This window comes from Sminthopsis crassicaudata, chromosome 1 (genome assembly GCF_048593235.1).
Source record: "Sminthopsis crassicaudata isolate SCR6 chromosome 1, ASM4859323v1, whole genome shotgun sequence".
In the NCBI taxonomy this organism is placed as follows: Eukaryota; Metazoa; Chordata; class Mammalia; order Dasyuromorphia; family Dasyuridae; genus Sminthopsis; species Sminthopsis crassicaudata.
In genome coordinates, this window is record NC_133617.1 from 116,657,506 (window position 1) to 116,685,107 (window position 27,602).

The following is a 27,602-nucleotide window of genomic DNA, read 5'->3' on the forward strand; positions in this document are numbered from 1 at the left end:
ATTCATGTAATATGTCAGTATTCCTCTGTTGACATTTCATTTCAATGTCTCAGCATGGCATGGAGGTTAAACCTCCCTATCTCTTGGTTCCAGAAGTGGAATTGATTCTAAGACAGTGGAATGCAAGTTCTGGTGGGTGCTACAAATCTGGAATGGCACTGAATGCAAGCCTGACAACGGACTTAGTATGGGGTGTTAAATATAGAGCAACAGAGCGCTAGAAGGCAAGCTCTCAGATGATTAATTTTTCAGTCATAACAGCTCATAAAGAGCATCCACTAGGGCATGTAAGGGGTTGTGATCTGCATCAAGGGAGGGAATACCTATGCCAGCAAGATCATCTGTCTTTTGAGACATTGAGGAAGTCAGCCTTAGTCATAACAAAAAAGCATTCCTATAGGCTGTGAAAGAGCCAATCAAATGGTTGGCAAGTTTTTGCACTAAGCGAGATAATGAACCAAGTACCAATCCCTTCTTTCATCAGGCCAGTGCTGAAACTTGGGGAAAAATGTTTCTCATTTATCATACACACTCCAAGATGGCTTGATAAATAGACTATCACAGGGCTTGGATTGTGTTAGAACACAAAACTGCAGTGTTTTTGTTTTGTTTTGTTTTAGCAAACACTGAACACTATTGGGCAAATAATTCTAGCAATCAGGAATTTCATTCCAGAGTGCCTTCTTAAGGCACTGAAGTGTGGGGGGTCAGGGTAGGAGAGCTGAAGAATTCCTTTCTAACTTGGAGAAAAGGAGACATTTCTAGCAATTGTCTAGTAATTTGGTCTAATACTAAATTGTGTTCAGGGTACATTGAAGGTCATCAGTAGAAGGGAAACCATAGCCTTTGAAGACCATACAATGGAGAGAAACCTTGCTTTTTCATAAAGCCTCTTTGAATGATACGGTAATCAGTAGAATTATGAACTAGGTAGATAGTTTTACTAAAATCATGTGACATATTATTAGATAGATCAAAAAATTTACAAAGTAACAAATATCAAAGATAATTTGTATTAATGTTCATAAAGGACTTTACCTTCAGTAATATATATTTTACATACAAAGGTGTTATGGATAAGGCATCAGCCTAAGATTCAAGAATCGAAGCTCAAATCGAACCTCAAACTAATTGTTAATTCTGGACAAAGCAATCCACCTCTCCATGGCTCAATTTCCTAATCTGTACAATGAAAAGGGGTAGATGCAATGGCCTCTACTATTCCTTTAAACTCTAAATTTGTAATCCTCTGTTTATATCAACTAAACCTCCCTATTGACTATGTAGCTGCCTTTTCTTCCTGGAGTGCTGTAGATTAAGATTTTACTACAGATAGTCTGTAAGCACCCTAGACCATCCCCTTCTACTGGATGAACTATGTTTGAATTAACTGACATTTTCCTACCTTTTTCATGTCTATAATGAACTCCTTTCTAGATCTCTACCTTCCAAAATCCTTCAAGAACCTTGTACGGTTTTATTTTCTCTCCTAATTTTCTCAGATGTAAATGGTTTTTCTCTCTTCTCCTTCCCTCTTTTCTCTCCTTCTCCTCCACCTGTCCTGCCTCTTCAATTTTACATTGCTAGAACTTTGATGTCATGAAAGATGGCTGGATTTAAAGTCCCATCTCTCAGCTCTGTGACTTTACTTTATTCAGGACTCAATTTCTTAATCTATAAAAGGAAGGTGTTATTACAGTTCTTATGATCATTTGCATTTTTCAAAATCAGTTTTGCATCAAACTCATTTATTTATTGTTTTTAGAGTTTTAGCTCCATAGGCAAGTACCCTGCCATTTTCATCCTTGTTTGTCATTCTTATTTATATTACATACTTGTTAGATATTGAGTTGAATTGAATGGGAGAGATAGAGTGGTGGTGTGGCAAGAATACTGGCTTCTGTGTAAAAACCACTGTTGAATTTTGCCTCACTGTTTCTTACCTGGGTTGACCTTGGAGAAGTAACTTTATGTGTATGGTCCTCCATTTTCCAGCCGTAAAATTCAGGACTTAGATGAGTTCATCTCAAAAGCCCATTGCAGCTTTATAGCTTATAAACCAATGAATTAATGAATTAGAAATGAATTTCATTGCATGGCAGTACTTTTCAAAGCAGGGTGCTGGTTTTAATGGATTTTCTTTTTCTTTTCTGTGTTTATAGTCTGGCACAGTGAAGCTGTCAAAACCAGTGGCTCTGTGGACCCAGCAGGATGTCTGCAAATGGCTGAAGAAACATTGTCCAAATCAGTATCAGATCTACAGTGAGTCATTCAAACAGCATGACATAACTGGTAAAGTATGCAGTATCCAAAATATTTTATGTTTTTTCACCTGCCGGATAACTTCTCTCCCTTCCTGGGCTCCTCTGTGATGAACTTACTTGAATGGGATTTTAAATGTTGTATGTAGGTGAGCCAAGGCCAAACAATAAGCAACTTTGCTCTGACTTTAGGCAGGCTTTAGTATTCTTTAGTGTACAAGTCAAGATATTTGACATGAACAAATGAGTATGTCATGTCTGGGGAATGTGAAGAAAGGCTTTAGATGCACAATTAGGGAGACTTGGGACTTATCAATTTGTTATTATTGGTGTGTTTGCTACTTGAGGATAATACTTTGAATGCTTTTACCCCTAAAAAACATAGGAGATCTTTAAGAAATATTCATTGGATTAAGAAGCAGAGTCATTGTTAATACGGCACATTTCTTACCTTTGTGTCAAGTGGAGTCCCCAATCTCATGGATATTTTCTCCAGAATCTGTTATTTATGTAATTATTATTATTAAAATTTTTTTCTAAGGGTGATCTGAAATTAAAATAAGCCATCCTGCTTAATGCGTATAGATATGGGGAGAAAGTGATCAGGAGCAACTGAAAAGCCAAGGGGTGTTTGGAATTACCTGGGGACAAGTATCTAATATCACATCTCAACCACTGACTTGAGAGTCAGGGAAAGGTTACTGGACGACAACGAGTCAGAGCCCAGAACCCAACTTAGAAAGAGAGCAAGCACATCCTGGGAGTCTCAAGGTAACTTAAACTTTCTTCTGAATCAACCTTCTCCGGAAAAGTTACAGCCACTGAGTATCCCATATCTAGGGTATTATATTCATTCTGGGTGCCACAACTTAGGAATAAGTGAGCTGGAGAGTGCCCAGAGGAGGACAGCCATAATGGTGAAGAAACTTTGTTCATCTCAGATGAGAGTTGGTTGAAAGAATAGAAACATTTGACCTGGAAAAGAGAAGACTTGGTGAGATATAAGATAGAATAGTAGGGAGTTTTATTTCTTCACTTTTTTGAACGATTGTCATGTGAAAGGAATTAAGCTGGTTTTATTTAGCCCCAGAGGGAAGAACCAAAAGTAATTTGCAGAAAGAAAATTTAGGTTTGATATGAAGAAAACTTCCTCACAGAGTTATTCCAAAGTGTAATGGGCAGCCTCAGGAGGTAGTGAATTCCCCTTTGTTGGAAGTCTTCAGGCAGAGGTTTTAAAGTCATAAGACGTGAGTTTTCAGGATACTACTCTCTCCTGGTTTTCCTCTTTATCTATATGACCTCTACGCAGTCTCTTTTGCTAGATCCTCATCCACAAACTGTGGATGTCTCACAGGGGTTTATCCTGAATTCTTCTCTTTTCCCTCTTTGTGACTTCTCATTAATTCCCATGGATTAAATTATCATCTTTATGCTGATAATTCTCACATTTAACTACCCCACTTTATCCTCTCTACGGACCTCTAGTTTCACTCCTCCATAGATCCATCAGGCATCTTAAACTGTATGTCTAGTAAACACACTCTAAACTCAACATGTCCAAAATTGAATTCATTGTCTTTCCCCCTAAAACTTCCCCTTTCCAAAATTCTCAATTTTTGTCTAGGGTACCACCATCCTCCCAGTCCACAGATTTGCAATATGTGAATCCTCCTCAACTCTTTGCTATCTCTCTCTCTCTCATATCCAATTTGTTGCCAAGGCCTGATAATTTCACTTTAGAATATCTCTTGAATATATCCTTTTTTCTTCTATGATACTGCAACTAGTTTAGTTCAGGCCTTTAACTGCTCATACTTGTACTACTACAATAGCCTGCTGATTGATTTTCCTGCCATAAGTTTCTCTCCACTACCTTCCATTCAGCTACCAAAGTTATTTTTTCAAAGTTCTAGTACTTCTATGTTACCTCCATACTCAGTGGATTCAGTGGCTCCATGGATCAAATACAAACATCTGTCATGTGAAAAGAATTAGGCTGGCTTTATTTGGCTCCAGAGGGAAGAACCAAAGGTAATTTGCAGAAAGAACATTTAGGTTAGATATCAAGAAAACTTCCTCACAGTTGGAGCTATTCAGAAATGGAATGGGCAGCCTCAGGAGGTAGTGAATTCCCCTTTGTTGAAGGTCTTCAGGCAGAGGTGAGATGACCACTTGGACATATTATACTGGGGATTCTTTCAGGACCAAATACAAAAATATCGTTTGTGACCTAGTACCCTTTACCCACCTTTTTAGTCTTTTTTATAACTTAGATGAGAAACATGTCTCTGCTCCAGGTATTTTCACTGGTTGTCACCTATATCTGGAATGTTTTTCCTCCTCATCTTTACCTCCTGCCTTCTCTAGCTTCCTGCTAAAATTTCACCTTCTCCAGAAAGCTTTTCTTAATTCCTCCCAATTCCAGTGTCTTCCCTTTATTTCTTTTTCTCTTTTCCTGCATATAGCTTATTTGTATATGTTTGTTTGCTTATGGAATATCCCATTAGATTGTGAGCTTTCAGTAGCAGGAATTCTTTTTTTCTTTTTGTATCTTTAAAGTTTAGCACATGTACACAGTATATGTAGATATTTCATAAATGTTTATTGATTGGTTGACTCACATGGCTTCTAATTAATACTTTGATTAAAAGGGGGAAAAATCAACTCTATATGCCCCCAAGTCTTATTTCTAGCATAAGGCATGGAAGGAAGATGGCAGGAAGAAAAGAGAATTAAGAAAGAAGGTCTGGTTTCCCAGTTTGCTTAGAGGACCAGAATTATTTGGCCTCTACAGTGTAAAAATATTCACCTTGAACTTAAAAAATGAGCTGCCCTCTGACTAAGGAAGCCTGAGAAAGATTGAAATTTTACCTTTAACAGAAACTAGCTATATGATCCTGGGCAAATATATAAACTCTCAGTTCCTCAGCTTATCTGCTCAGACTATAAATTTCAGAATAATACCTGCTCTATAATGGTAGATGGAGTTCCCTATACCAAGAAAATCATAGGTTCAAAGCAAAAAAGGAAGGGACTCTCCCTTTTTATGTTGTCTCATAGGATTTTGAAGTTATAAGAGCAAAAATATGTTCAAGTACAACCCCATCATTTTATAGATGGAAAAAAATGGAGTCATTAGGAAGTTAAGTAATTTACCCACTGTAAGGTAGTAAGTGGCAGAGTTAGGAATCACAACAGGTGGTGTATTGTAATAACCCTTAAAAATCTAATAAAAGTTTATGTGCTATTTCTTGAGATCATGGTAAGAAAGCAAAGGAAACTAACAATCATTATCTCCTCAAGGCCGAGCTAGTGGTAGAGAACTTAATCCAGAGAGAAGAGAATGGTAGCAATTTAAAAAGAAATGACAAAAACCAGAATATACAAACATTAGGAGGGTATCAGAGAGACAAATCTTATGATCCTTGATATGGAGGGGAAAGATTGAGATCATCTGAGCTGCCTTTAGTTTCTTTACCTATAAAATAAAGATTGTGATATTGATCAGTTATCAGCAGACATTAAATATCTATTATTAACTATACATTGTAAACTGCTGGGGATAAAAACAATAAATGAAACATAGCCTTCTTTCAAAGAGATTGCATCTACTGGGGAGAGACAACATGGACATATATAATTACATAAAGAATAATGCAAAATAAATGAGTCAGTTAAATACCAGGAGTTTCAGAAAGTCCTAGTGTATAAGATGGCAATGGAGCAGTAGCTTGAAGGAAATGAGGGATGCATGGAGTGGAGGTGAAGAAAAGAAGGTTTTCCCAGGATTGAAAGTGGTCAGTGAAGAGACCTACAGAGAGGATATAGAGTGCAGTGTGGAGAAGAGAGGCACAGCTAGTTTGATCTGCTTGAGGCTTTTGGATCCAGTTTGTGAAGTCCTTGAAAATTAAAATGAAGCCATTTGTAAGTGATATTAGAGACAATAGGAAGTCACTATAGCTTGTTAAATCTCACTCACACACACCCCATATCCATGGAAGCCCCAAAGAAGAAAACAAATGAAATTGAACAAAATTTAATGGAAAAAAAATCAAAAACCAAATGTAACATTTTAAAATTAAATAGGATGTTCACAGACATAATGGGAGAAAAAATTCCCAAATTGGAGAAGACAGCTCAGCTAAAACACAGAATTTAGCAAGTAGAATTAGTAAATACTATACGGTATATACAATCTTCAAGAACAACAGCGGAAAGTTACATTGTTTAAAATATCAGTGTTAATTAATTGTAACTTTTAAAGCAACAAAGGAAAAACCTCAGAGTTGTATAAAATATATAAAAGTCTTAAAAGAATTGGACCCCATAATTGTATGCCCCCCAGACATAATCAAACCAATTGAAAACATATTTCTCTTCAAATACATAGAAAACCTGAAAGAATTCATTAACAAAAAAAATCAGTGAAATAGATTCCTACAAGCCCAAAATGAAACATCCAAGTTAATTAAAGTAAATCATACAACTGATTATATTTGAGTTTATATACAGTCATATAGTATACATATATATGTATACACATATCAGATATATATTGTAAGAAGTATTTTCTCATTTAGAGTTCTGTATTCCAATCATATGAGAAGTGGTCTATATATATATATACCATATTTCCTAATAGCACCAGAAATTTAATTAACAAAGATGAAAAACAAAAGGAAAAATATCAGGCAATCTCAAGTACAAAATTTTCTCCCTCCTTCTCTTCTGCCCTCCCTCTCTTCCTTATTATATCTTCTCTCCCTCCCTTCCTCCCCCTCTTCCATCTCTCTCTCCCTTTTCCTCTTCTTCCCTTTTCTTTTCCCTCCCACCCCCTCTCTCTCTTTTTCTTCTTCCCTCTGTTTCCTCCTATCCTCTATCTCTATTTCCCTCCCTCCTTTCTTCCCTCCCTCAGCTCTCTCTCTCTTTCTCTTTCTCTCTCTCTCTCTCTCATGTCTCTTTTCTATTAAAGACTTTATTTTTAGTAAATATGGATGTTATTTTTGCATTTGATCTTTTCTGTTGAGCAAAATATGTATTTTCCTAAATAAAACTATATTTATTTTATCCTTAAGAAAGTTTAATACTTTAATGAAATATATTAGTAATACATATGAACATATTTGGGTGTGAATAATACACAAATATATTCATAAATGTGAGTTGTGTATGAATAACATATACTAATACATGCAATGAATATTAATATATCCATTCATATATGAATAAGGTTTATAAACTGAATGTTACCCAAAATACTCAAACCACTCTTTCAGATTAAAAGTATATATGCAAAAGAATAAAAAACACTAAAATATATCCACATTTACTAACCAAAGAGAGGGGCTGGGATAAGAAACCAAACAAAAGAAGGGGCAGAATATTACAAAAAGAAAAATAGCTAATAATAAAATGGTAAAACTTCTATCATAAAACAGGAATTAAAACTCATGGAAATATAAGTTACAGTTGTCTAAATAAACTTGTTATATTACAACTTATTTTATTTGCTACTGTTAATAGATTAAATAGTTGTACAATATGAAGATTAATTTTTTAAATCCTTCTTGGCTCCCTTATTTTTACTTCTAACATAAATTTTATCTTAATAGATACCTGTAATGGTACTCCACATTTACTGAACTTGTAGTTAATATAAAATATTTTAGACAAACCTAAATATTACTCTAACTGTATCTTTTTTAGATCAAATGTGTTTTCTATAAGAAAATCCATTACTCTATATCTCCTTTTATTTAAATTGGAGAAAGATCATTCACATTTATTGTTATAAGTAATGAATTTACTTGGTTTTCAGTCAGTCTCTCATTCCTCTTGATATTATACAGAGAATATAAAATTAATCTTCATATTCTACAACTGTTTCATCTATTAATAGTAGCAAATAAAATGAGCATTGATGTAGGAAATTAATTCATCAACAATAAATAATACCATTGGATCCCAAGTCCAAACTCTTTTACTCCAAATAGCTGTAATCAAATAAATATCTTAGCCCACTGATGTAGCTATTTTCTCTAAGATTCAGACCATGACCCATCTATACTTCTCCACCAAACATGTCTTTCCATCAAATTATTACAGAAGCTACACAATAAACCGTTGATCATTTTTGAGGTCTGTTCTCATCATTAAAATACAAATGAATACCTCAGGTTGATTACTGGTTATTCTTTACTCTCAATACATAGCCTTCCAATTTTTCAATTCTATTGTACTACTTCCTGCCATTTTTCCTTCCTTCTCTTCCTCCTTCCTTTCCTACTTCTTTCCTTCCTTCTCTCCCTCCTTCCTCCCTTCCTCCCTTATATCATTCTTTGCTTCCTTTCTTCCTTCTCTCCTTCCTTCTTTCTCTCCTTCCTTTCCTCCTTCCTTCCTTCTTTCTCTTCCTTCCTTTTTGCTCTTTTTTTTCCCATTAGACAGTTTCTCCTTAATTTCTTGCTTATAACATGTGTGTGCCACTTATTCCAACCATGTACCTCTAAATTACCCTTTGAGTAATCCTCAAATTCAGTTCTTTATGATATAAATTCATATTACATCTCTAGAAGAATATTGGTATTAAAAAAGACTTGTTTTTAATTTAGAGAGAAATTGGAAACATTAAAAGAAACTTCGTCATTAAGAACAATGGAGCCTTCACATTTAGTTTCTTAGCATCATATTTCAACTACCTTTATAAAAGTACTGGAAATTTTACTAAAGAAAAGAAAGTTGCACAAGGCAGCCAAATTAGATTGAGTAAACACAGAGAAAGTTTGTTATGAAGGTAGCAAAAAATTTAATGCATTAAAAAATCAATTCTCATGAGAAATGAAGAACAGTAAAATACCAAAAACATGGGGGAAAGAGGTAATCAGATTTTATTATGAGTAACAAATTCAATAGTGAATATGTCGAAAGTATAGACCCATATACTTACATTATCATCTAAATAGAAATTTTATGATAATAATCTACATATGGAAAAATTACATTCTAGAAAGTCATTAGAATGGAGAAAGCAAATGAAATACCTATATAATATAAAAATAAAGGGAAATAAATGAATTAAACTTGTTATCTAAAGATACTATAAAAGGAAGAAAGCAATAACCTAAAAGAAAGTTTAAAAAAGAAATTGTCATTGTAAAAGTAAATATAGAGTAGTAAATGAAATAACAATAAAATTTAAAATAAAGCCTACAGATTTTAAAAGATCAATAAAATGTGAAAACTTTAGTATTTTCCCCAAAAAAAGAGAAAGGAAAAAGTACAAATTTATAAAATCACAAATGAAAAATAAGTTATCATATAAAACCCAAAGATAATCAAGAATATGATTAGTAAATTTTAACCATAACTATATACCAATAGACTTTAAAGGAAATAGATACATATCTTACAAAGTCTGAATTTCTTTGATGTAAGAATAAATGAATAACTTAAACCATTGCAGCAAAGAAAAATAAAAGTTATCAAAACATTGCACAATTATAAGAGAGAGAAATTTCTGTCTGGAGAATTTCACAATGGAGTTCTTTCAAGTTTTCCAGTAGCAGATAATACAAAGATCACTCACAAATAGAGAAAAGATGAACCCCAATACTATTTATAATGCAAATATGGTACTGATTTTAAAACCAAATAAAATTAATACTCAAAAATCAGATTACAGACTAATTTTTCTAATGAATATAGTTACAAAAACCAATATTTTAAGAAAATTACTCTGAATGTGTGCAAGGTTCATTCCAGGTATAAATTCAACTTTCACTATCAAGATAATTCTTTGAGGAAGCATAATTTAGTGGAAACAGTGATAGAGTCAATAAAACCTGATTTCAAATTCTTAATTGTATTAATTTAATTATTAATTTATTAACTAATTCTTAAGCTGAGTAACTCTAGATAAGTTACTTATCCTCTCTGAATCGCTTACACCTTTTTTAAAACCAGGATAATAATAGCAACTATCTTAAAGGGAAGTTTGAGGGATGAATGAGATAATTAGAACACTTGTAAACCTTAAAATATTCTTATGACTGAATTACTACTAGAATTAGAAAACATGCCATGAAATTGCTTTAAAATTTCATATCAATAGATTCAGAGTCTTTGATAAAACAGCATTTATTGATTTGTAAAAACAATAAAAGTAATAGATATGGTGGGATTTTTCCTTCTTTGAATAGGAAGTTTCTATCTGAAGCTGAGTCAATATGATATGCTATATAATAACATTAGAAACCATTCTATTAACAATAGGGATAAAGCAAGAATGACAATTCTCACTACTTTATTTGAAGAGACTAAATTAAGAGCTTTAAAAAGTGTCATTTTTTTAATGACTTAGCAAAGGTCACAGAGGGAAAAAATAGGATTCAAAGCCAGGTCCTGTCACACTAAAGTTAGAGCTAGTATTTTTTTTCTGAGACAATTGGGGCTAAGTGACTTGCCCAGGGTCACACAGGTAGGAAGTGTTAAGTGTCTGAGACCAGATTTGAACTCAGATCATCCTGACTTCAGGGCCAGTGCTCCTCTATCCCTGTACCATCTAGCTGCCCAAATCTTCTGCGTCCTTTTTTTTTTATTATTATTTTTATTTTTTTATTTTTTTGCTGAGGTAGTTGAGGTTAACTGAGTGGCCCAAGGTCACATAGTCAGGAATGTTAAGTGTCTGAAGCCAAATTTGAACTCAGATCCTCCTGACTTCAGGGCTAGTGCTCTATTTACTCCACCACCTAGCTGCTCTTAGAGCTAGTATTTTTTCCACTATTCAGGAATACTATCATTAGGTCAATCCATTAAAGAGATCAAAGAAAGGAGGGAAATGTACATATGTACAAACAATATTTATAACATATCTTTTTGTGTGATGGCAAAGAATGAGAAACTGAATGGGTGTCCATCAACTGGGAAATGGCTAAATAAGTTATAATATATTAAATGGATAGGATACTATTTTGAAGTAAGAAATGATGAGAATTGTTTCAGAAAAAACAAGAAGATTTGCATGAATGGATACAAATTTAAGTAAACAAAACCAAAATAATTTGTTCAATATTTACAATATTTTTAACATAAGCAACTTTGAAAAACATGAGAATTTCTAATCAATGTAATAATCAACCCAAATTCCAAAGTAATCATGGTGAAATATGCTAACTACCTTCATAAAGAAAAGTGGTAAACTTAGAGTGTCAGTTGAAGTATATTCTCTCTCTTTTCTGGACATGGCTAATGCAGGATTTGTTTTACTTAACTACACATGTATATAATTGTTTCATTTTCCTTGTCTTTGCAATGAAGAGGAGGTAGGAAGGATATTCTTAAAAACTGGACAAAATAATTGAATTTATTGTTTGTCAATTTTATGGGAAAGTTATTTGGACCCACATCTTAAACCTTGTGCTGCAGGGAATAGCAGTTGTATAACATATCATTTTTTGAAAAGGTATTTTTATATTATCTTTTAAAAAAATTATCCCAAGATCACACAGCTAGGAAGTATTAAGTTTGTGAGGCCAGATTTGAACTGAGGTCCTTCTGACTTCAGTGACAGTGCTCTATCCACTGTGCCATCTAGCTGCTCCAGGAAAGGTATTTTTTTTAAAAAGTGAAAGAAAACGGAATATGGTATGTATTTTAGGTATACAAGAAAACTTTTTTTAAATTATGAAATTGGAAACAATTATTGGGAAAAGGATAAGTAAATTTTGCTACTTTAAAACCAGTTTCATATGACAAAACCAAAATAATTGAAAGAAGAAAAATAATAGATGAAAAAAAAAATCTGTGAAAATGAGATTTTGAAACGACATCTAAAAAAGTATAAGCATTAACTCACCAGAGTAATTATTCCCAGTCCACAATGGATATATGATTCATGAATATAGGAATAGTTTGAAAGAGGAAACATAATTGTTAATAATCACTTTTAAGATGCTCAACCCAACCATTAATCTAAAAGATGCTCATTAAAACAATTTTGAAGCAACCACATTACACCTGTCAAATTGACCAAAAAATGATTAAAGTCAAGGAAACTAATTGTTCTCAAGGATTAGAAAAACAGACACAGTCATTCTTTAATGGTGGAATTGCAAATTCACAGAATTTTTGTGTAAAACAATATGGAAACACACAATAAAATCTGGAAAAATAATTATATCCTGTAACCAATAATTCCATTGTCAGCTATATGTCCTGGAAGTGTTAACTTTTTTAAGCACACTCATATCATATCATATCCTATAGCATGTCATATTTTAATCTAGGTGACCCTGGGCAAATCATTTAATCCCAGTTGCCCCTCCCCCCCAAAATAAAACATAATAATTTTCCAAAAATTGAAAAAAGGGCTAGGTGGGACAGTAGATAGAAGGCCAGTACTGCAGTCAGGAGGACTTGAGTTCAAATCCAGCCCGACCCATTTGACATGTACTAATTAAAGTACCCTGGGCAAGTCACTTAACTCTGATTGCTTTCCCTCCCCTCCAAAAAAAAAAAAGAACCCATGGTGTGTCTATTTGTATATATACATATATGTTCAGATGGTTTCATAGCAGTATATGCAGTTTTAAAAACTTAAGGGAATTTAAATATTCAGCAATGAATATTGTTTGAACAAATTGAGGTATATTAGTACATAAAATATTATAATGTAATATTCATTACATGTATGAATCACAGAATCCATACAACCTGAAAATGCTCCTATGGCATAAAGCAAAGTAAAAAAAGATAATTAGAAGAATGGAATGCATACCACGAGTGGTGCTGGTAAATGCTTAATAACTAGCTTTCCAAATTTATTCATTTATTAAAACATTTAACTTCAATCTGCATTATTTTCTTTATCACTTTCATAAGTCTATACATTAAAAAGTAAATAGGTCAAGTCCTAGTTGAGAACGTTCATTTTGAAGCTGTAAATTCTCATGCTGAAAATTTAACAATCAGATTTGGATAATCAATTTGAGCTGTCCCAAATACACTCTAATACTCTGCTTTTATAGGAAGAAAATCAAATGAGAATGGAGAAAAAAAAATCCTAATAGGCTCTAGTGAGAAAAACTAAGAAGGCATTTTATTATTTTATCAATTAAAATTCATTAGGGTCATAGATTTGGAGATGGTCATTGAATCCACTATATTCATTTTACTGACAAAGAAACTGTACCCCATGATGTTAAGCTGTTTGCAGAAAGTCACACAGAATCATCAGGAATGGGAATTTTAACTTAGGGTACATGACTCTAGAGCCACTGAGTTTCTTTCACTGTATCACAATCTCTCTAAATTGAATTGTGGTATCATGCTGAGTGAAGTTAAGCTCTTTATATTAAAATTCTGTGTTAGGTAATATTTTCATTTTTTTGTTTGCTTGGTTTTTTTTTTCTTTCTCACCTTTCCCCCTTTTGATCTGATTTTTTGGTGCAGAATGATGAACATGGAAATATATTTTCAAGAACATGTTTAACCTATATTGGATATTTGCTGTCTAGGGGAGGGAGGGAAAAAAATTTTGGAGCACAGGGTTTTGAAGGGTGAATGTTATCTTTGCATGTATTTAGAAAAATAAAAATCATTATTATTTTTTTAAATTCTGTGTTAGGTTTCTAACAAAATTTAGGAGGGGAGGAATTGGGAAGGAAGAGATCTAGGACTTTATTTGAATTGGGAATCCTGTTAATGAGGAAACTTCCTATGACTATGCAGATGACCATCTGTTCTAAAATGTATAATATAATTTTAGAGACTTGCTTGCTTCACTGGGAGATTATGTGATTTGCCAATGCATCATAGCTAGTGCATGCCAGTGTCTGAACTTGAATCAAGGTCTTTCTGATGCTTGCCTACCTCTAGACAATATGCTACTTTGTTACTCTATTGTTTCTGTCACATCTGACATCTTATTAAAGATACTGAAGTGGTTTTTCTCCAGCTTTTCCAGCTCATTTTACAGATGAGGAACTAAGGCAAGCAGGATTAAGTTCCTTTCAGCTCTGGAACTATGATCTTGTAATCTTCCTGTTTCATACTTAATTTGTCTGTTGGATTTGATTTAGAGTAATGGTTTTTTATTACAATTTCTTTATTTCAACAAATATTTATTGTCTCCCCCTCCCACTACCATCTCCTCCCACTCCACAAATGAAAAATAAAATCTTCATCACAATATGCTTAGTTCTAGCAAAACAAATTTCCACTTTGGCTATGTTGGGAACAAATGTATATCTTTCTTTATATTTTAACTCCATCATTTCTCTGAGAAGTGGGTAACATATTTCCTCTTTAGTCCTTGAGATAGAAAGATGGATCAAAGGTAATATATAGTATAGTACCTTTGAGTGCATTGTTCCAGATTGCTTTCCAGAATGGTTGAACCAATTCAGAATAGAAAAGGAACTTTTAACCAGGTTCTTCAATGAGATTTAAAAATGTTACTCTATGACGGAGACCCTAGGCTTCCCTGAATTGCCAAAGGGGAATCAGAAAAAGCAAGGATATCAATATTAGTATGAATTCAGTTCCTAATGTTTGGATAAATTTGGATGTCAGTTCACTGATCTTTGGGCAAATTTATTTAGAGTATCAATATGTAATGTTGATAATCTAAAAACTGTGACTCTAAGTATTACCTACTTCCTTTCCCTCTGTCACTGCTTCTGCAAAAGCAGTAGGGAATTCCCAGGGTTGTTTTGTATTTTCCATTCTTCATGAGTAACCATGGTCAAAGAATTTATCACATAGTGACAAATCTAGTAGGCTTTAGTTTCTGGATTGTTAATAAAGGACCTGAGAAGTAGATATTGTTTGTCACAGGGTCCTGGAAGATTGTCCTCTGTCATCCAGCCTGTCAGCTTGCTTTTTGTTGCTTTAGTCTTTGAAAAATCAAGATGATCTCTTTCCCAAAATGATATACTGGAAGAGATGGGAATTGTGTAAATACCCATTTCAACATTTACCAAAAAATTATTCTTATCATGGACTTCTTAAAATATTTTCAGCATGAATTACTATTTTATCAAGTATTTGTGTGTGTATGTATATGGATTCACATATAGTAGTACCTTAGCACTTTGTTTCAAAACTCATCAAAATCACTATTCAATACATTTCAATGAAAAAAAAATGCTTCAGCACTTCATTCTTGTTCAGCACTTGTACCACTTTATTGTCTTAGTTGAGTAGTAGGGATGTGAAGTTGGGCAGCTCCTACTGCTGCTACTATTGCCCTTGACTGTGGGCAGATCTTTCCCAGAAAAGGTGGATGTATGCAGGATTGCCAGGTTTGAGTCTAAGATGCTAAAATTGCCTTTGTTGGCCAGCAGGTTAGTTCCTGAAGTATGTGACGGCAGCATATAGTCAGTGTCTCAGCTCCTAAACCTATAGTCCTGGAGAGGTGCTAAAAATGAGTACTGAATGAATTTTCCCATAACTAATACATCTCCAGTTAGGGTACAGAGTTAGGTTATCCTTCCCCATCCTTTTCTCTAAAGGGACAAGTGGGACTCCCAGTTGTAGAGAAACCAGCCAGCCCATACCAGGCAAGTTCTTCCCTTCTTGACCCAAGAAGGTACCAAGACCTTTTTACGCTTGACCCAACCCCACACAGTCTAAGCTTCTACTGTTTCTCCTCCTGCTGATCACACTGGCGGCTCCATGACCCTAACTGTTTCAGGAGCCAGGAAACTATATTGCAGACACATCATCCTCTAGAAATCATCCTTCAACCTCAGCACACCCTCAGCATCTTGGACTCTAACCTGACAGTCCGTGCCTCTCTGCCTTTGCTGGGGAAGAGTCCACCAAGGACAATAATAGCATCAATGGCTGCACATGTTATCAGGGGCTGCACATGACCAATATCACATTCCTGCTGTTCAACCACAACAGGCACAAAGTGGGATGAGTGCTGAGCAAGCATCAAGTACTATAGCTTTTTTTTTTCATCAAAACGCATCAAATACTGAATTTGATGAGTTTTGAAGCAAACCATTGCCAAGGTACCACTGTCTTTCTACCTATAACTTTGACATTTATTGTCTCTCCTCTTAGAATGAAATCTTACAAGCAGGATTTATCACATTTCTTGTACTTATAGCACCAGCATCTTCCATGGAGCCAGACACATAGTAGGCACTTAATAAGTTCTTGATGATATATTGACTGAGACAACTAAAACTCAGGCAGATAAGTTATTTGCTCAGGGTCACATACATGTTTTGTGATGTTTTGAATCTAGGACTTCCTAATTTCCAGGTCCAATCTTTTATCTACTGTCTTATGGTACTACTCAGTTATCTGGAATAACTCACAACAGATCAAATGTAAGTCATGATATTATTGATATTATAATGGTAGCTTTATGATTTAGCAGTATGTGCAAGGGAAAAATGAACATCTTCCCTTTCTATCACCAGTCCTTTCTAATAATTTGAGCCAAATTATCTTCATCATACAAACTTTCCCCAGTGTCATCTGTGTAAAATATGCAAATGCCATGAGGTCAAAATTTTAGCAGTCCTATTGAGAATTTGATTTACCCCTAAATCCAAATAACCACCTAACAAGGACTTTCTCAGCAGTCCCCATAATATCAATTGGCATTTCCTGAGATTTGGCCAAGCTAGATTTTGATACATTGCTCTTACAAGAGTCATTACTTTCCTCCAAGTTGCATTTTGTATGAAGTGCTAATCTAGCTTCAGAAAATATTAAATAGCCTTATAGTCTTAGTATAAACTCTGCTTGAGCCTAGTGCATTTACATTGTATTATTAATCTATTTTGAAATGTATAAATATAAATAATATTTTAAATATATAACTACATAAATTAATAGAATCTATAACTGTTTTATTTGCTGTTTTACTTTTGGACAGCTCTAATCATTGGGAAGTTTTTTTCTTACATGAAGCCAAAACCTGATTCTCCCTTCAACTATTACCTAATATGTCTAGTTCTGGTCTAAAGGACCTAGAATAAAGAGTTCTATCCCCCTTTCCATTAGAGTTTTTTCAACACCTAAAGACAACTATCATGTCCTTCTTAAGCCTTCTCTTCTCTAAATTAAACATCTTTCCTTCTATTAATCCTCATAAAGGCACCACCTCAATCATCCTGGCATTGATATTTATTCTGTATGGTCTCTTCTTCTCTAATTCCAAATACAGCTTCAGATGTAGACTATTTATCGATCTTCAAAGTTTCCTAAAAAGCAGCTGTTAGAATTGTTGACAGTTTCCATCTGACCAGAAGGCATTTGTCAGCCTTCTTTGAATCAGAAGAAAACTCACCTATTTTTCACCAGCAAAATAGCTCTTATAGAGGGAATAAGGTGAGTAGCACAGCTGAGAAGCATTCAAATGTACAGATTTGAAACAGTTGGTTTAGTTTTAAAATTGTTTTTTCCTATATTTAATTTTATTCTTGAATTCAAAACAAAAATTCTGATAGAGTGACTGTTTGAAGCCCAGGTGCAAGAATACAGGCAACTTTCATATTCCCTTTCATGTACAGTTTTGAGTCTTTTCAGGTTTGATGAAACTTCACTCCTTTTCTGTGCCTGGAATTCTTCCTGTGTTCTCTAACGAGTCACCTAACCTCTGCTTCATCTCCTCCATCTGTAAAGTGCTCTTTTATACCTGCCAGCTTTAAAGAACTGTTTGTGTAGATAAAGAAAGTTCTTGAAATGGCATACAAAGAGACTTTCTGAATGTCTATATTTTAAAGATACATGCATCTCAGTGTAACAATTTGAGTTATAACAGGAGGATGCATAAGTCTACATTAACTGATTCTTGTAACTTTCATGATGACAATATTGATTTTTTCTCTGTCTCATATTCTCCAAATGAGGGTCAAACTGACCCGATTTTGAGAGCAATGGTTCCAATTCTGAAGTCTCTCCTTGGCAGCACTCATTCCGCTTCTTGAGATTTCTTGTGTTTCAGCTGAAAACGATCCTGCTGAATATGAGGTTTCTCATATTCAGCTGAAATTAATCCAGCTGAATATTTGTTCAGCCTTCCTTTTTTGTCTTTGTTTTTCAAATTTTAAAGAATAACAACAATAGCTTTTTCTTTTTTAGACTATTAGAATAGAACTTCATATAACAGCTACCATTGTTTCTTTAGTACTGATTTCCTGAAGCACTTTTATCACTTGATATTTCTGTAATATTCTTCTAAATCTTTTAATAGTTTTAGAGTTCCCTATAGTGCCCAATGGGCTGCATCCATAACAAGAAACAAAGGAAAAGAGATTATTATTGTATGCGCTTTAGTGGGAGAACAATGATTAGTTCTGCCCAATAGAGCCAAATAAAGTTCTGATATATTAAAGTACTGTTGTGCATTTTTAATTCATTTAAAAGTCTTTACAATTTCTTTTCCTGGGATACTCTGCTCAGTTTGTTATTATTTTGTGCAAATGACTTACTTTTGCAATGGTAATCTTTTTCTGATACAGTAATACCTCATTTATCCAGCATTATTAGAAAATGAAGCAATGCATACGAAGTGAGTTTTCAGATTTATCACCCAGTCATCAAAATTTTATTTTAGTCGTGTTAGTGAAAATTTTTACTAAATTTTATTGCATTAGTTGTGTATACATTTTATATGTATAGATTAGTGTAAATGCTGTTTATTAAAAGATAAGCTCATTGAAGGTGAGAACTCTCAATTTTTTTCCACATAGTGTCTGATATATATAAATATAAAGGATGTATAATTAATAAATGTGGCTTGTTGATTGATTGACTTCTGAACTGCTTCTCAGAGGAAGAGTCCTAGAGTCTACATATCTATTTTAGCTTGTATATGAACAAGAAGCCTATCTTTTATGTTTCTAACAAGTTTCCATTAAATCTTGGTTGAAGAATTCCAACAATAAGAACAGCTCTAATTATCAATATTTTTGAATGTATCCTGTCCTTGGGATCAGAGCAAACATTTGTGACAGAATTTATTTTCAAAAGTCAGTAATTTTGCAACTTCATTTTCCTAGTTCTGATCCCTGGGGCTAAACACAATAAATCAAATTCTTTTGATGAAAGGTCTTCAAATACATATACAAAAGTATCATATACTATCTGAGTCTCTGCTCTAAGCTAAACATTCTTATTTCTTTCATTTTCTGGAATTTTTTCAACATTCTGATTACCCTATTCTGAACATTCATCAGTTTTTTCTGTCTTTCCTAAAATATGCTACACAGAATCAGTAACACCCTTAGGTCTGGGCAAATGGGGTGCTTACGCGAGGCCCACATTTTGGAAGGTCCCATTTATCATTGGCATAAAAATTATTTTTAAAAGGGTAGGAGATAAGGGGAAGAAGCTCTCTCTTTTCCCCAGAACTCTCTCTAGGCTAGATCAGTTGTCTAAAATGCCCTCAAACACAGGAAGATAAGTTCTCTTATTATCCACTTTATAATGAAGAGACTGAGGATGAAAAAGGTTAAATGACTTGATCTGGATCATACGGCCAATAAATGTGAGAGGAAAGATTCAAACTTGGGGCTTCCTAGCTCCAAGGCCAACATTCTCTCCAATTTGTCACCTACTATCTTGGAAACCACAGCAGTAGTACATTTGCATTTGGGAACACTATTCCATTCTTTATTGCTTCAGAGTAGGGCATTGAATGGAGTGTTATATTATCTTCAAGGGTATACATTTCTGCTCAGTGTAAGGAGCTACTGAGAGACAGATTGGCTTTGATTGGGCTAGATCCTGATACACTCCAGCTTGGACCAGTCATTTAAATTTAAATTTTGTCTCCTAGATCAATGTTCTTTAAAATATTTTAAAGGTGTATCCATGTTTTTTAAAAAATGTTTATTTTTAAATTATATGCATGTGCTACTGCACTAATATATTATGAAACATACACAAAACAGATAAAGATGAAATAAATATTTTAAATTTTCAATGGTACAAAACCTTTTTTCTCTCTAAGTTATTATTTTTCAGCAAAAGAAATGTGATTAAATATGCCTTGTCATTAAAAAAAACTATGTTCTGTATATGAATAAAAAGCTATTTTAATGATTATTCAGTTAATTTGATTTATGCAGTTAGTCTTGTGGATTTTTTGTTACTTTTTATTGAAAGATGCACAAGACAGTAATCAACAGACCATCTCAAAGTTTTTATACTGATCAAAGTGATCACTTTTAGGAAAGGAACTGAACCTGTAAGTTGATTGGTGTAGGAAAGGAACAGAATTCCCTCTATCAATTCAGTCTTGCGTCTTCTTGCAATTTAAAGACTTAGAAAAATATTAACTTGGCCAAGGCCATATAATCTTTATGTTTTGGAAGCAGGACTTATAACTTGTAACTGTACTATACTGTATCTCATATTTTTTTCTATGATTCTTTAGTAAAGTTTTTCATTCCAGACTTTATTTAAAATCACATATTATTACTGTTACATTTTAGGGGAATAACTAATTTTATACAATTAAAATCCAGGAAAACAGGACCAGAAGCTCTTCTCTTTTTTTTTGCTATTTCCTGCTTCCATACAGTTGTATGGTATGTCTCCCAAGCCTACAAAATACTCCTTCATTGCAACACTTTCAAAAGTCTTCTTCTCTCTCAGGGTTCAGCTATATCTAAATTTTTCATGAGGTCTACTTTTCCTGCATCTCAGTCTCATGTTGTCATTACCTACCCTGTTATCTATGTTCATATAATAAATTGTAAACTTCATGAAGGCACAGATTTTATCTTTGTTTTTGTAGTGTCCATATCTAATCGATGAGCATATGTTAAGAGTCAAGTACTGTCTTAGGTACTAAAGATACTAAAACAAAAGAAAGACAATCCCTGTGCTCAAGCCACTTACATGTTGCTAAAAAGAGACAAGGTGTTCACAGATGGGAATATATAGTTCCATTAGAAAATAAATATATGGTTATTTGCAGGAGATTAAAGCTGAGGGAATCACAAAAGATCTATTGAAGAGACAGAGATATACAAAGTTCAAGGTAGAGATGAAAAGGAAGAGAATTCCAGGTATAGGAGATGGATTATGCAAAGATACCAAGGAAGGAGATGGGATATCATATATTATATTGCAGTTTGAGAACAGTGATTTCTAAATACAGATATTAGTAGCATATTTTCTATGTTCTGAGTAGTAAGGCTGCTTTTGATATGTTATGTATTTGCTTCCCAGAATTTCTAATATGTCCTGCATTGACTACTTAAAAACTCTTGAGAATTTTACCTAAATTCTTGGTAATTCACAAAGTAAATCATTCTTCAAATTTATCTTTAAAAATTATAATCATTAAGGCCATGGCTATAACTCCTAGAAATTTTAGAATTCTCCCATCTAATAATGGATCAGTTGGCATTTACCATCAAAGTACACATGTAGGCTAAATCATCTTATTATATATGATGTTTTCTTTTATAGGCTGAATAGTTTATGTAAAGAATAGAATATTTAAGTTTGTACTTTTTGTGTTGGTGAATAATTAAACTGTCAAACAGTTAAACAAAAAAGTATAATAAAATTTTAACATGGAAAATTGCAATAAGTTTATGCCAGTAATTGAAAAGTAATTGTATTTGATTTCATTTTCTTAGTTTACAATTTTTATTTGTTTATTTAATATAAAGTTATTATGTTAATTTAGGAAAAGGTAGATTATATCTGAGGTTTCAAAAAACATGGCAGTATGAAATGTAAAGAAAGAACCAACTTTCCATTATCTGATTTATTTGTACTACCAAAAGATAAAGAGTATTTTAAAATAATAATTTAAACTGTAGTATGAAAACAATAAAAATACCTTTAAAATTATATTTTATGTGAAAAATATTATCAGAGACTTCTAATTAGGAATCCATTTTTCATGCACAATGTGCCAAGATATAATTCCAATTTATAATAAAGCTTTTATAACTGTATTTTAATCTTCTACATATGCTACAAAAAAAGAGATGTATTTTCCATTTTTCTTGGAATGCATATTTGGGAGTGATAGTGGACTATTTGAAATATTCTAACTTCCGGGTATCAGTTACAGAATGATATTGAAAACATTTTCTAAAAATGAAGTTATGAGTATTCATGGCATTTTGAGAGAGTGTGGGTGGGGTAAGAATGAGGTGAGCCTTCATGGTGTATATAGGTTTCCTGGAACACCTGAAAAAACCTGAAGAATAGAGTTGTGAATAGTCAGGAGATTAGGTGGGGGTAATTTTAACTGTCAGTGTTCACCCTGGCTGCAGGGTATTATAACATAAATGATTGCATGGATTATAATAATAATCTAAATTTAGACAGGTCTTTTGGCTCTGTGTAGTTCAGTGTTTTAAATCACAGCATTTCTTAAGAAAAGGTGACTGCTCTAAGCTAATTATTTTAAATCGTCAGTGATAAATCAGTATACTTAGCAGGGATCTATAAATTTTGTGAATCATTTTCAGTCAAATTTTTCATGTTGAAAGAGACCAAACCCCACTAAAAATATTGGTCTGTGGCCCTAGCGTCAAGAATGACCTCAACAGTAGGGCAATTTAATTGAACTGTTTCTTCCATCCTTCTGTGCATTAAGGCTAGGAATACATCAGCTCTTTTGACTTTCATGCACATTAGGCTTTGTAATTTTGTCAGTGTCCCTCTAAAAATGTGTTATTCAGAAACAGATATAATCATCTAGATATTGTCCAACCAATACAAAACAATGGATATTTGTAACCTACCTTGATAATGATACACTCTCTTAATATAACTAAAGATGGCAGTGCCTGTGTGTGTGTGTGTGTGTGTGTGTGTGTACACAGACAGACAGACAGACAGTGAGGGAGAGGGAAGCAGGAAAGGAGGGAGAGAGGGAAGGAGAGACTGAGACTATCCCACTGATTTCGCTTGAGTTTGTGGACAGCTAAAAACTTTGGACCTTTTTTTTTATTTTCAGTGACAACTTGTAATTTTTTTTCTTCCATATGCTTATGCAATGGAACACTTGAAGTAAAATTCGTTTTTTTCTTTTATACCTCAGATGTCTATCTACTATTCCAACATGTTAGGATATCTGTGAGTCCTGGTCCCCCTATATATATAATAATTTCTACACAATTTAGTTGATGGATAAAGCGTATTCTGTTCCTTTTTAATTTATTTTATTATGAGCTTTAGAAATAAAAGTAGAATAGAAACAAAAGTTGATTGAACATGAAATACAAATCTATTATGTACAAGATGATATTCCTTTTAAATATAAAATAGTTATCATGTGACTTTCTTTTTTCCCCTTTTTCTTCCTTCCCATGAGACAACTACCATTAGACACAAATGTATATATGTATGTATATATGTATGCATATGTAAATTTGAGTATTTATAATAGTCAAAGTGACATCATTTCAGAAAGCATCGATGTAAGACCCTACCCCAATACCTACTAACTGTGACCCGGAAAATACTTCTTTTGCCTTACCTGGCCATAGTGATCAGTCCCTCTATAAATTGTCAAGTGTTATATTTAAAGCTTAATTTTATAGCAACTGCAGATATGACCCTAGGCTTACTTCATGATGCACAATTCAAATAGTCCCTTCTTCAAGAGGCCGTCTTCCCCCACCAACCTGCCCACCTAATCCTCTGCTCCAGTTGCTAGAGTTTCCCTTCTATGACTACTTTTATAGACTGTATGTATATCTTGTACATTTCTTTTCATTTCATGTTATTCCCCACACCCACTAAAATATAAACTCCCTGAAGTCAGAAACCATTTTTACTTTTGCTTTGTATCTAGCACATAGTGAAAACCTAATAAATGCTTATTGATTGATTTATTGAAGTCAAACAGAGAATCTGAGTTGAAAAGGCTATCAGCAGCCATCTAGTTTAAACCCTAACTGAGCAGCAATCTTTCCCATATGTTTAACAAAAACTGTAGACAGATCATTTTGTCTGTCAATATAAAATCCAGAAATTATCTTTCCTTCTTTGATATCTCTATATCTAATTTGTGTATAGATTTGTTGTAACCCTCTATTAGAAGTTCTTTAAGGATAGAAGCTATATTGTTTTCAACATTTGTTTACCCTGAACCATACTGTCTTGGTATATCAGTAGTCATATAAACATATTTTTTAACTCAATTGTTTGTTGAGTTAGTGGGTGGTAGCATAAGTAAGACTAGGAAGAACCAATATTCAAGAAACTATAATGACAAATCAGTAGAAAGTTATAAAAAGTTTTCAGTAGAGACAGTGGGAGGAATTTAGGGTGGAGAGTGATACATCAGTATTCTTAGACATTTTATCTTATCCATGATCTCACCAACATTGGTGCTACCTCCAGTTATATAAGTTGCAACCATCTCACACTTTCTTGTCCATGTCTTTTTATAATCTATCCACTAAAATCAGTCTTTTTTAAGCAAATATTTCTAGGTTACCAATATAGCATTTGAGATGTCCACTCATTTTAAATAATTCTTGACAGATAACCATCCCATCTCCTTGTTTGTTCACTTATTTCTATGATTTATTTTTATGCCATTTTTCTCACCAAGATCATTACTTGGAAGATCTTACAGCCCACTTATCACCATTGTGCTTTCTATTTCTCTCTGGGTTATTTATAATTTTGATATGGCAAAGACATTGATGTTATATTATTTGTGTTCATATACCAATAATAAGAGAATAATGATATAATTCATGTTAAAATTTGCTTTTGACAGTTTTAAACAGCTTAATATGATATAAAGTAAGGTGTTCTTGTATACAGAAGGGCTTGCTGCCCTTGGACACTTGAGTGTCCACTTTCACCTATGGCTCCAAGAAATAGTAGGATGTACAGTCATCACTCCCCCTATAAACCATCTCAGTATACAAACTAAACCAGGTTGAGGGAAGCCAATGAACCACAAATCCATCAGTGAGTTGGAGAAACGTCTACCCAAGCATGTGGAAATTCCCCCCAGTGGAATGGATAAATGAGAAAATTTTATTCCAGTGGCCATGAAAATGGCTGACACAGGCACTGTGGGGCACTTTGAGCTTGCTCAGACATTGAAAATGTCATGATCTCCACTGCATATTGGATTATCACCATCATGCTGACTTTTTGTCTTGCTACTGAACTTCAATAACTCTGGAAGAGAGAGCAAGGCAGATGACCTTGTATAACTCTGCCACAGTTAAATCAAATTCACATGCAGGGCAGAATATCATTCTGTGATGTCATTGATCTCTGACAACAAAGAACAAACAATAATCATCTAAAGTATAATATACTTTCCCAAATCCACTCCATTCTCCTAATTTGGGGGTCAACTCATTTTCCATTTCCATTTTAATGGATAAATTGATAGAGAGAAGAGATTGTCAGATAAAGATTGGATTTATTATTTCATTGATATAGAGAACAACCACCTGAAGAAACTTTTCCTACCATTGTACATTGGTACTTTCCCTACAACATATAGTCCTAGGGTTTCTTAGAGTAATGAGAGGTTAAGTGACTTGTTGAAGTTCACATAGTCAATATGTATTAGAGGCAGGGCTTGAATCCAGACCTTTCTAATTTGGGGGCCAAATCTCTATTCTCCATGCCATGCTGCCTCTTGATATGTGCCCATGTATATACAATAATAGATTTACTTAGTGTGTTGCCTGCCAAGTTTGAGATCATCACCAGGGATGTCCAGCAGTGGACAACTCTGCAGATTAGGAAGTATGCCATTAGAAGAACCTGATGGCAAGTAGCCTGACGTCTTCATTGACTCCTGGGTAGCATCTGATTCCAAGTAGCAGGGTACCTGCAATCGAGGAACATGATTTTAATGATAGCAGTATCCCAGTAAAAGTCAGAGTAGCAGAGACAGAACTTAGGCCTGGGAGATGACAAGAATCCAATATCTGGAACCAGAGAATCAAGTAATCTTTTTTTTTTTCCACAGTGAAATAAAACTTCAAATACTTTAATTGTGGTACAACAGTGGTATAGGAACCCTAACAAAGGTTTGGGAGGGCAGCGCAGATTTATTAGGGTCAAAATTGTCTGTAAAATTCACAATGGAGAGACAAAGCCACAGAACTTGTCTGTGGACCTTAATCTTGTCTGACATGAGTCCATTAATTAGCATTCTTTGGGTAAAACTGTACTCAGTAGGAACCTAATTAATGTCTGTCGAGTACAGAGAACTGAAGTAAGTACCAGAGGAAATGCATTTTGCAGAACCCTTCAGTTATCCTCCATATCACATTTTTCATGTGTATTTGGATAACAAGAGACTTTGTCAAATGCCTTGCTAAAATCCCTATGCACTTGTTCTACAGCATTCTCATGTACCAATCTAATAACTCAATCAATGGGGGAAATGGGATTAGTTTGGATTGTCTTTTTTAGTGAATTTATGACTACTTTTCCCCCCTCAGTGTCCATAAACCATTAATCCATTCCAACATTTTGTAAAAAAAAATTACATTTATTCCACAATAAAGCCTTACAGTTCACTTCCTCTCCCTCTTCTCCCCTCCTTTTTTTTATTTTTTAGAAATTGGAAGCATTTGTTCATTTCCAGTCCCAAAGACTTCTACAATTTTTCATTACTTGTCAAATATTACTGACAGTGGTTTAACAGACACATATGTGAATTTTTCAGTACGCTGGGACATGATTCATCTTTTCCTAGCAACAAAATAGCTTAGTGTTCTCTTTCTTTCCATCTTCCTTCCTTGTCTTATCTGCTTTCTTGGGCTCCAATTCCCTGTTGACAATTTTTGTTTTATGCTTTCACATGTAAAGATCATGCACCATGATGGACAAATAGGGCTAACATCTGGGTGAAACCCAGGAACTACACTAATTAAACAGACTACACTATCATGACTCCATCAGTCTCTACCCATTTCCTGCTCTTTCCATCTATTATCTTTTAAAAATAATACTATTTAACTACTGCAGTGCTTTTTCCTTTGCACTTCTTTGGGCCCAAACATAGATTTTTTTAAAGCCTTTTCTGCTTTTCTTTTTCTCCCACTCTGTTTTCTTTTTATTCTGAATTTTACAAACACCAAATAAAATGAGCATTTCCTTTTACAATGTGAACCAGTAGCAAAGGATTATATATAAAACTTTGAATCTCTATTATATAGAGCTTGCTTGCCTTTCTTTTAAGTATATAATAAATTCAACATGTAACTTTCAAAGTTCTCCAGCTGGCCTATGATTCCTTTAGTTCTTTTTTTTTCTTCTTTCTTTTTTTGGAATTCTAACTTTTCTCCTTCCCCTCCCCTCTACTACTATAGGGGAAAAAAGGAAGAGAGAAAAAAGATGGAAGGAAGGAAA

The 27,602-nt window shown here is 33.8% G+C and overlaps 1 protein-coding gene across 1 annotated transcript in view; it reads left to right on the forward strand.

Annotated features, from left to right (window-relative positions):
* The window catches only part of SAMD12 (sterile alpha motif domain containing 12), a 480,071-nt gene that overhangs the window by 207,672 nt on the left and 244,797 nt on the right, over positions 1-27,602 (forward strand). Inside the window, exon 3 of the mRNA XM_074266561.1 lies at positions 2,163-2,292. Within this exon, the coding sequence (XP_074122662.1) occupies positions 2,163-2,292 (130 nt within the window). The remainder of the gene's footprint in view (positions 1-2,162; positions 2,293-27,602) is intronic.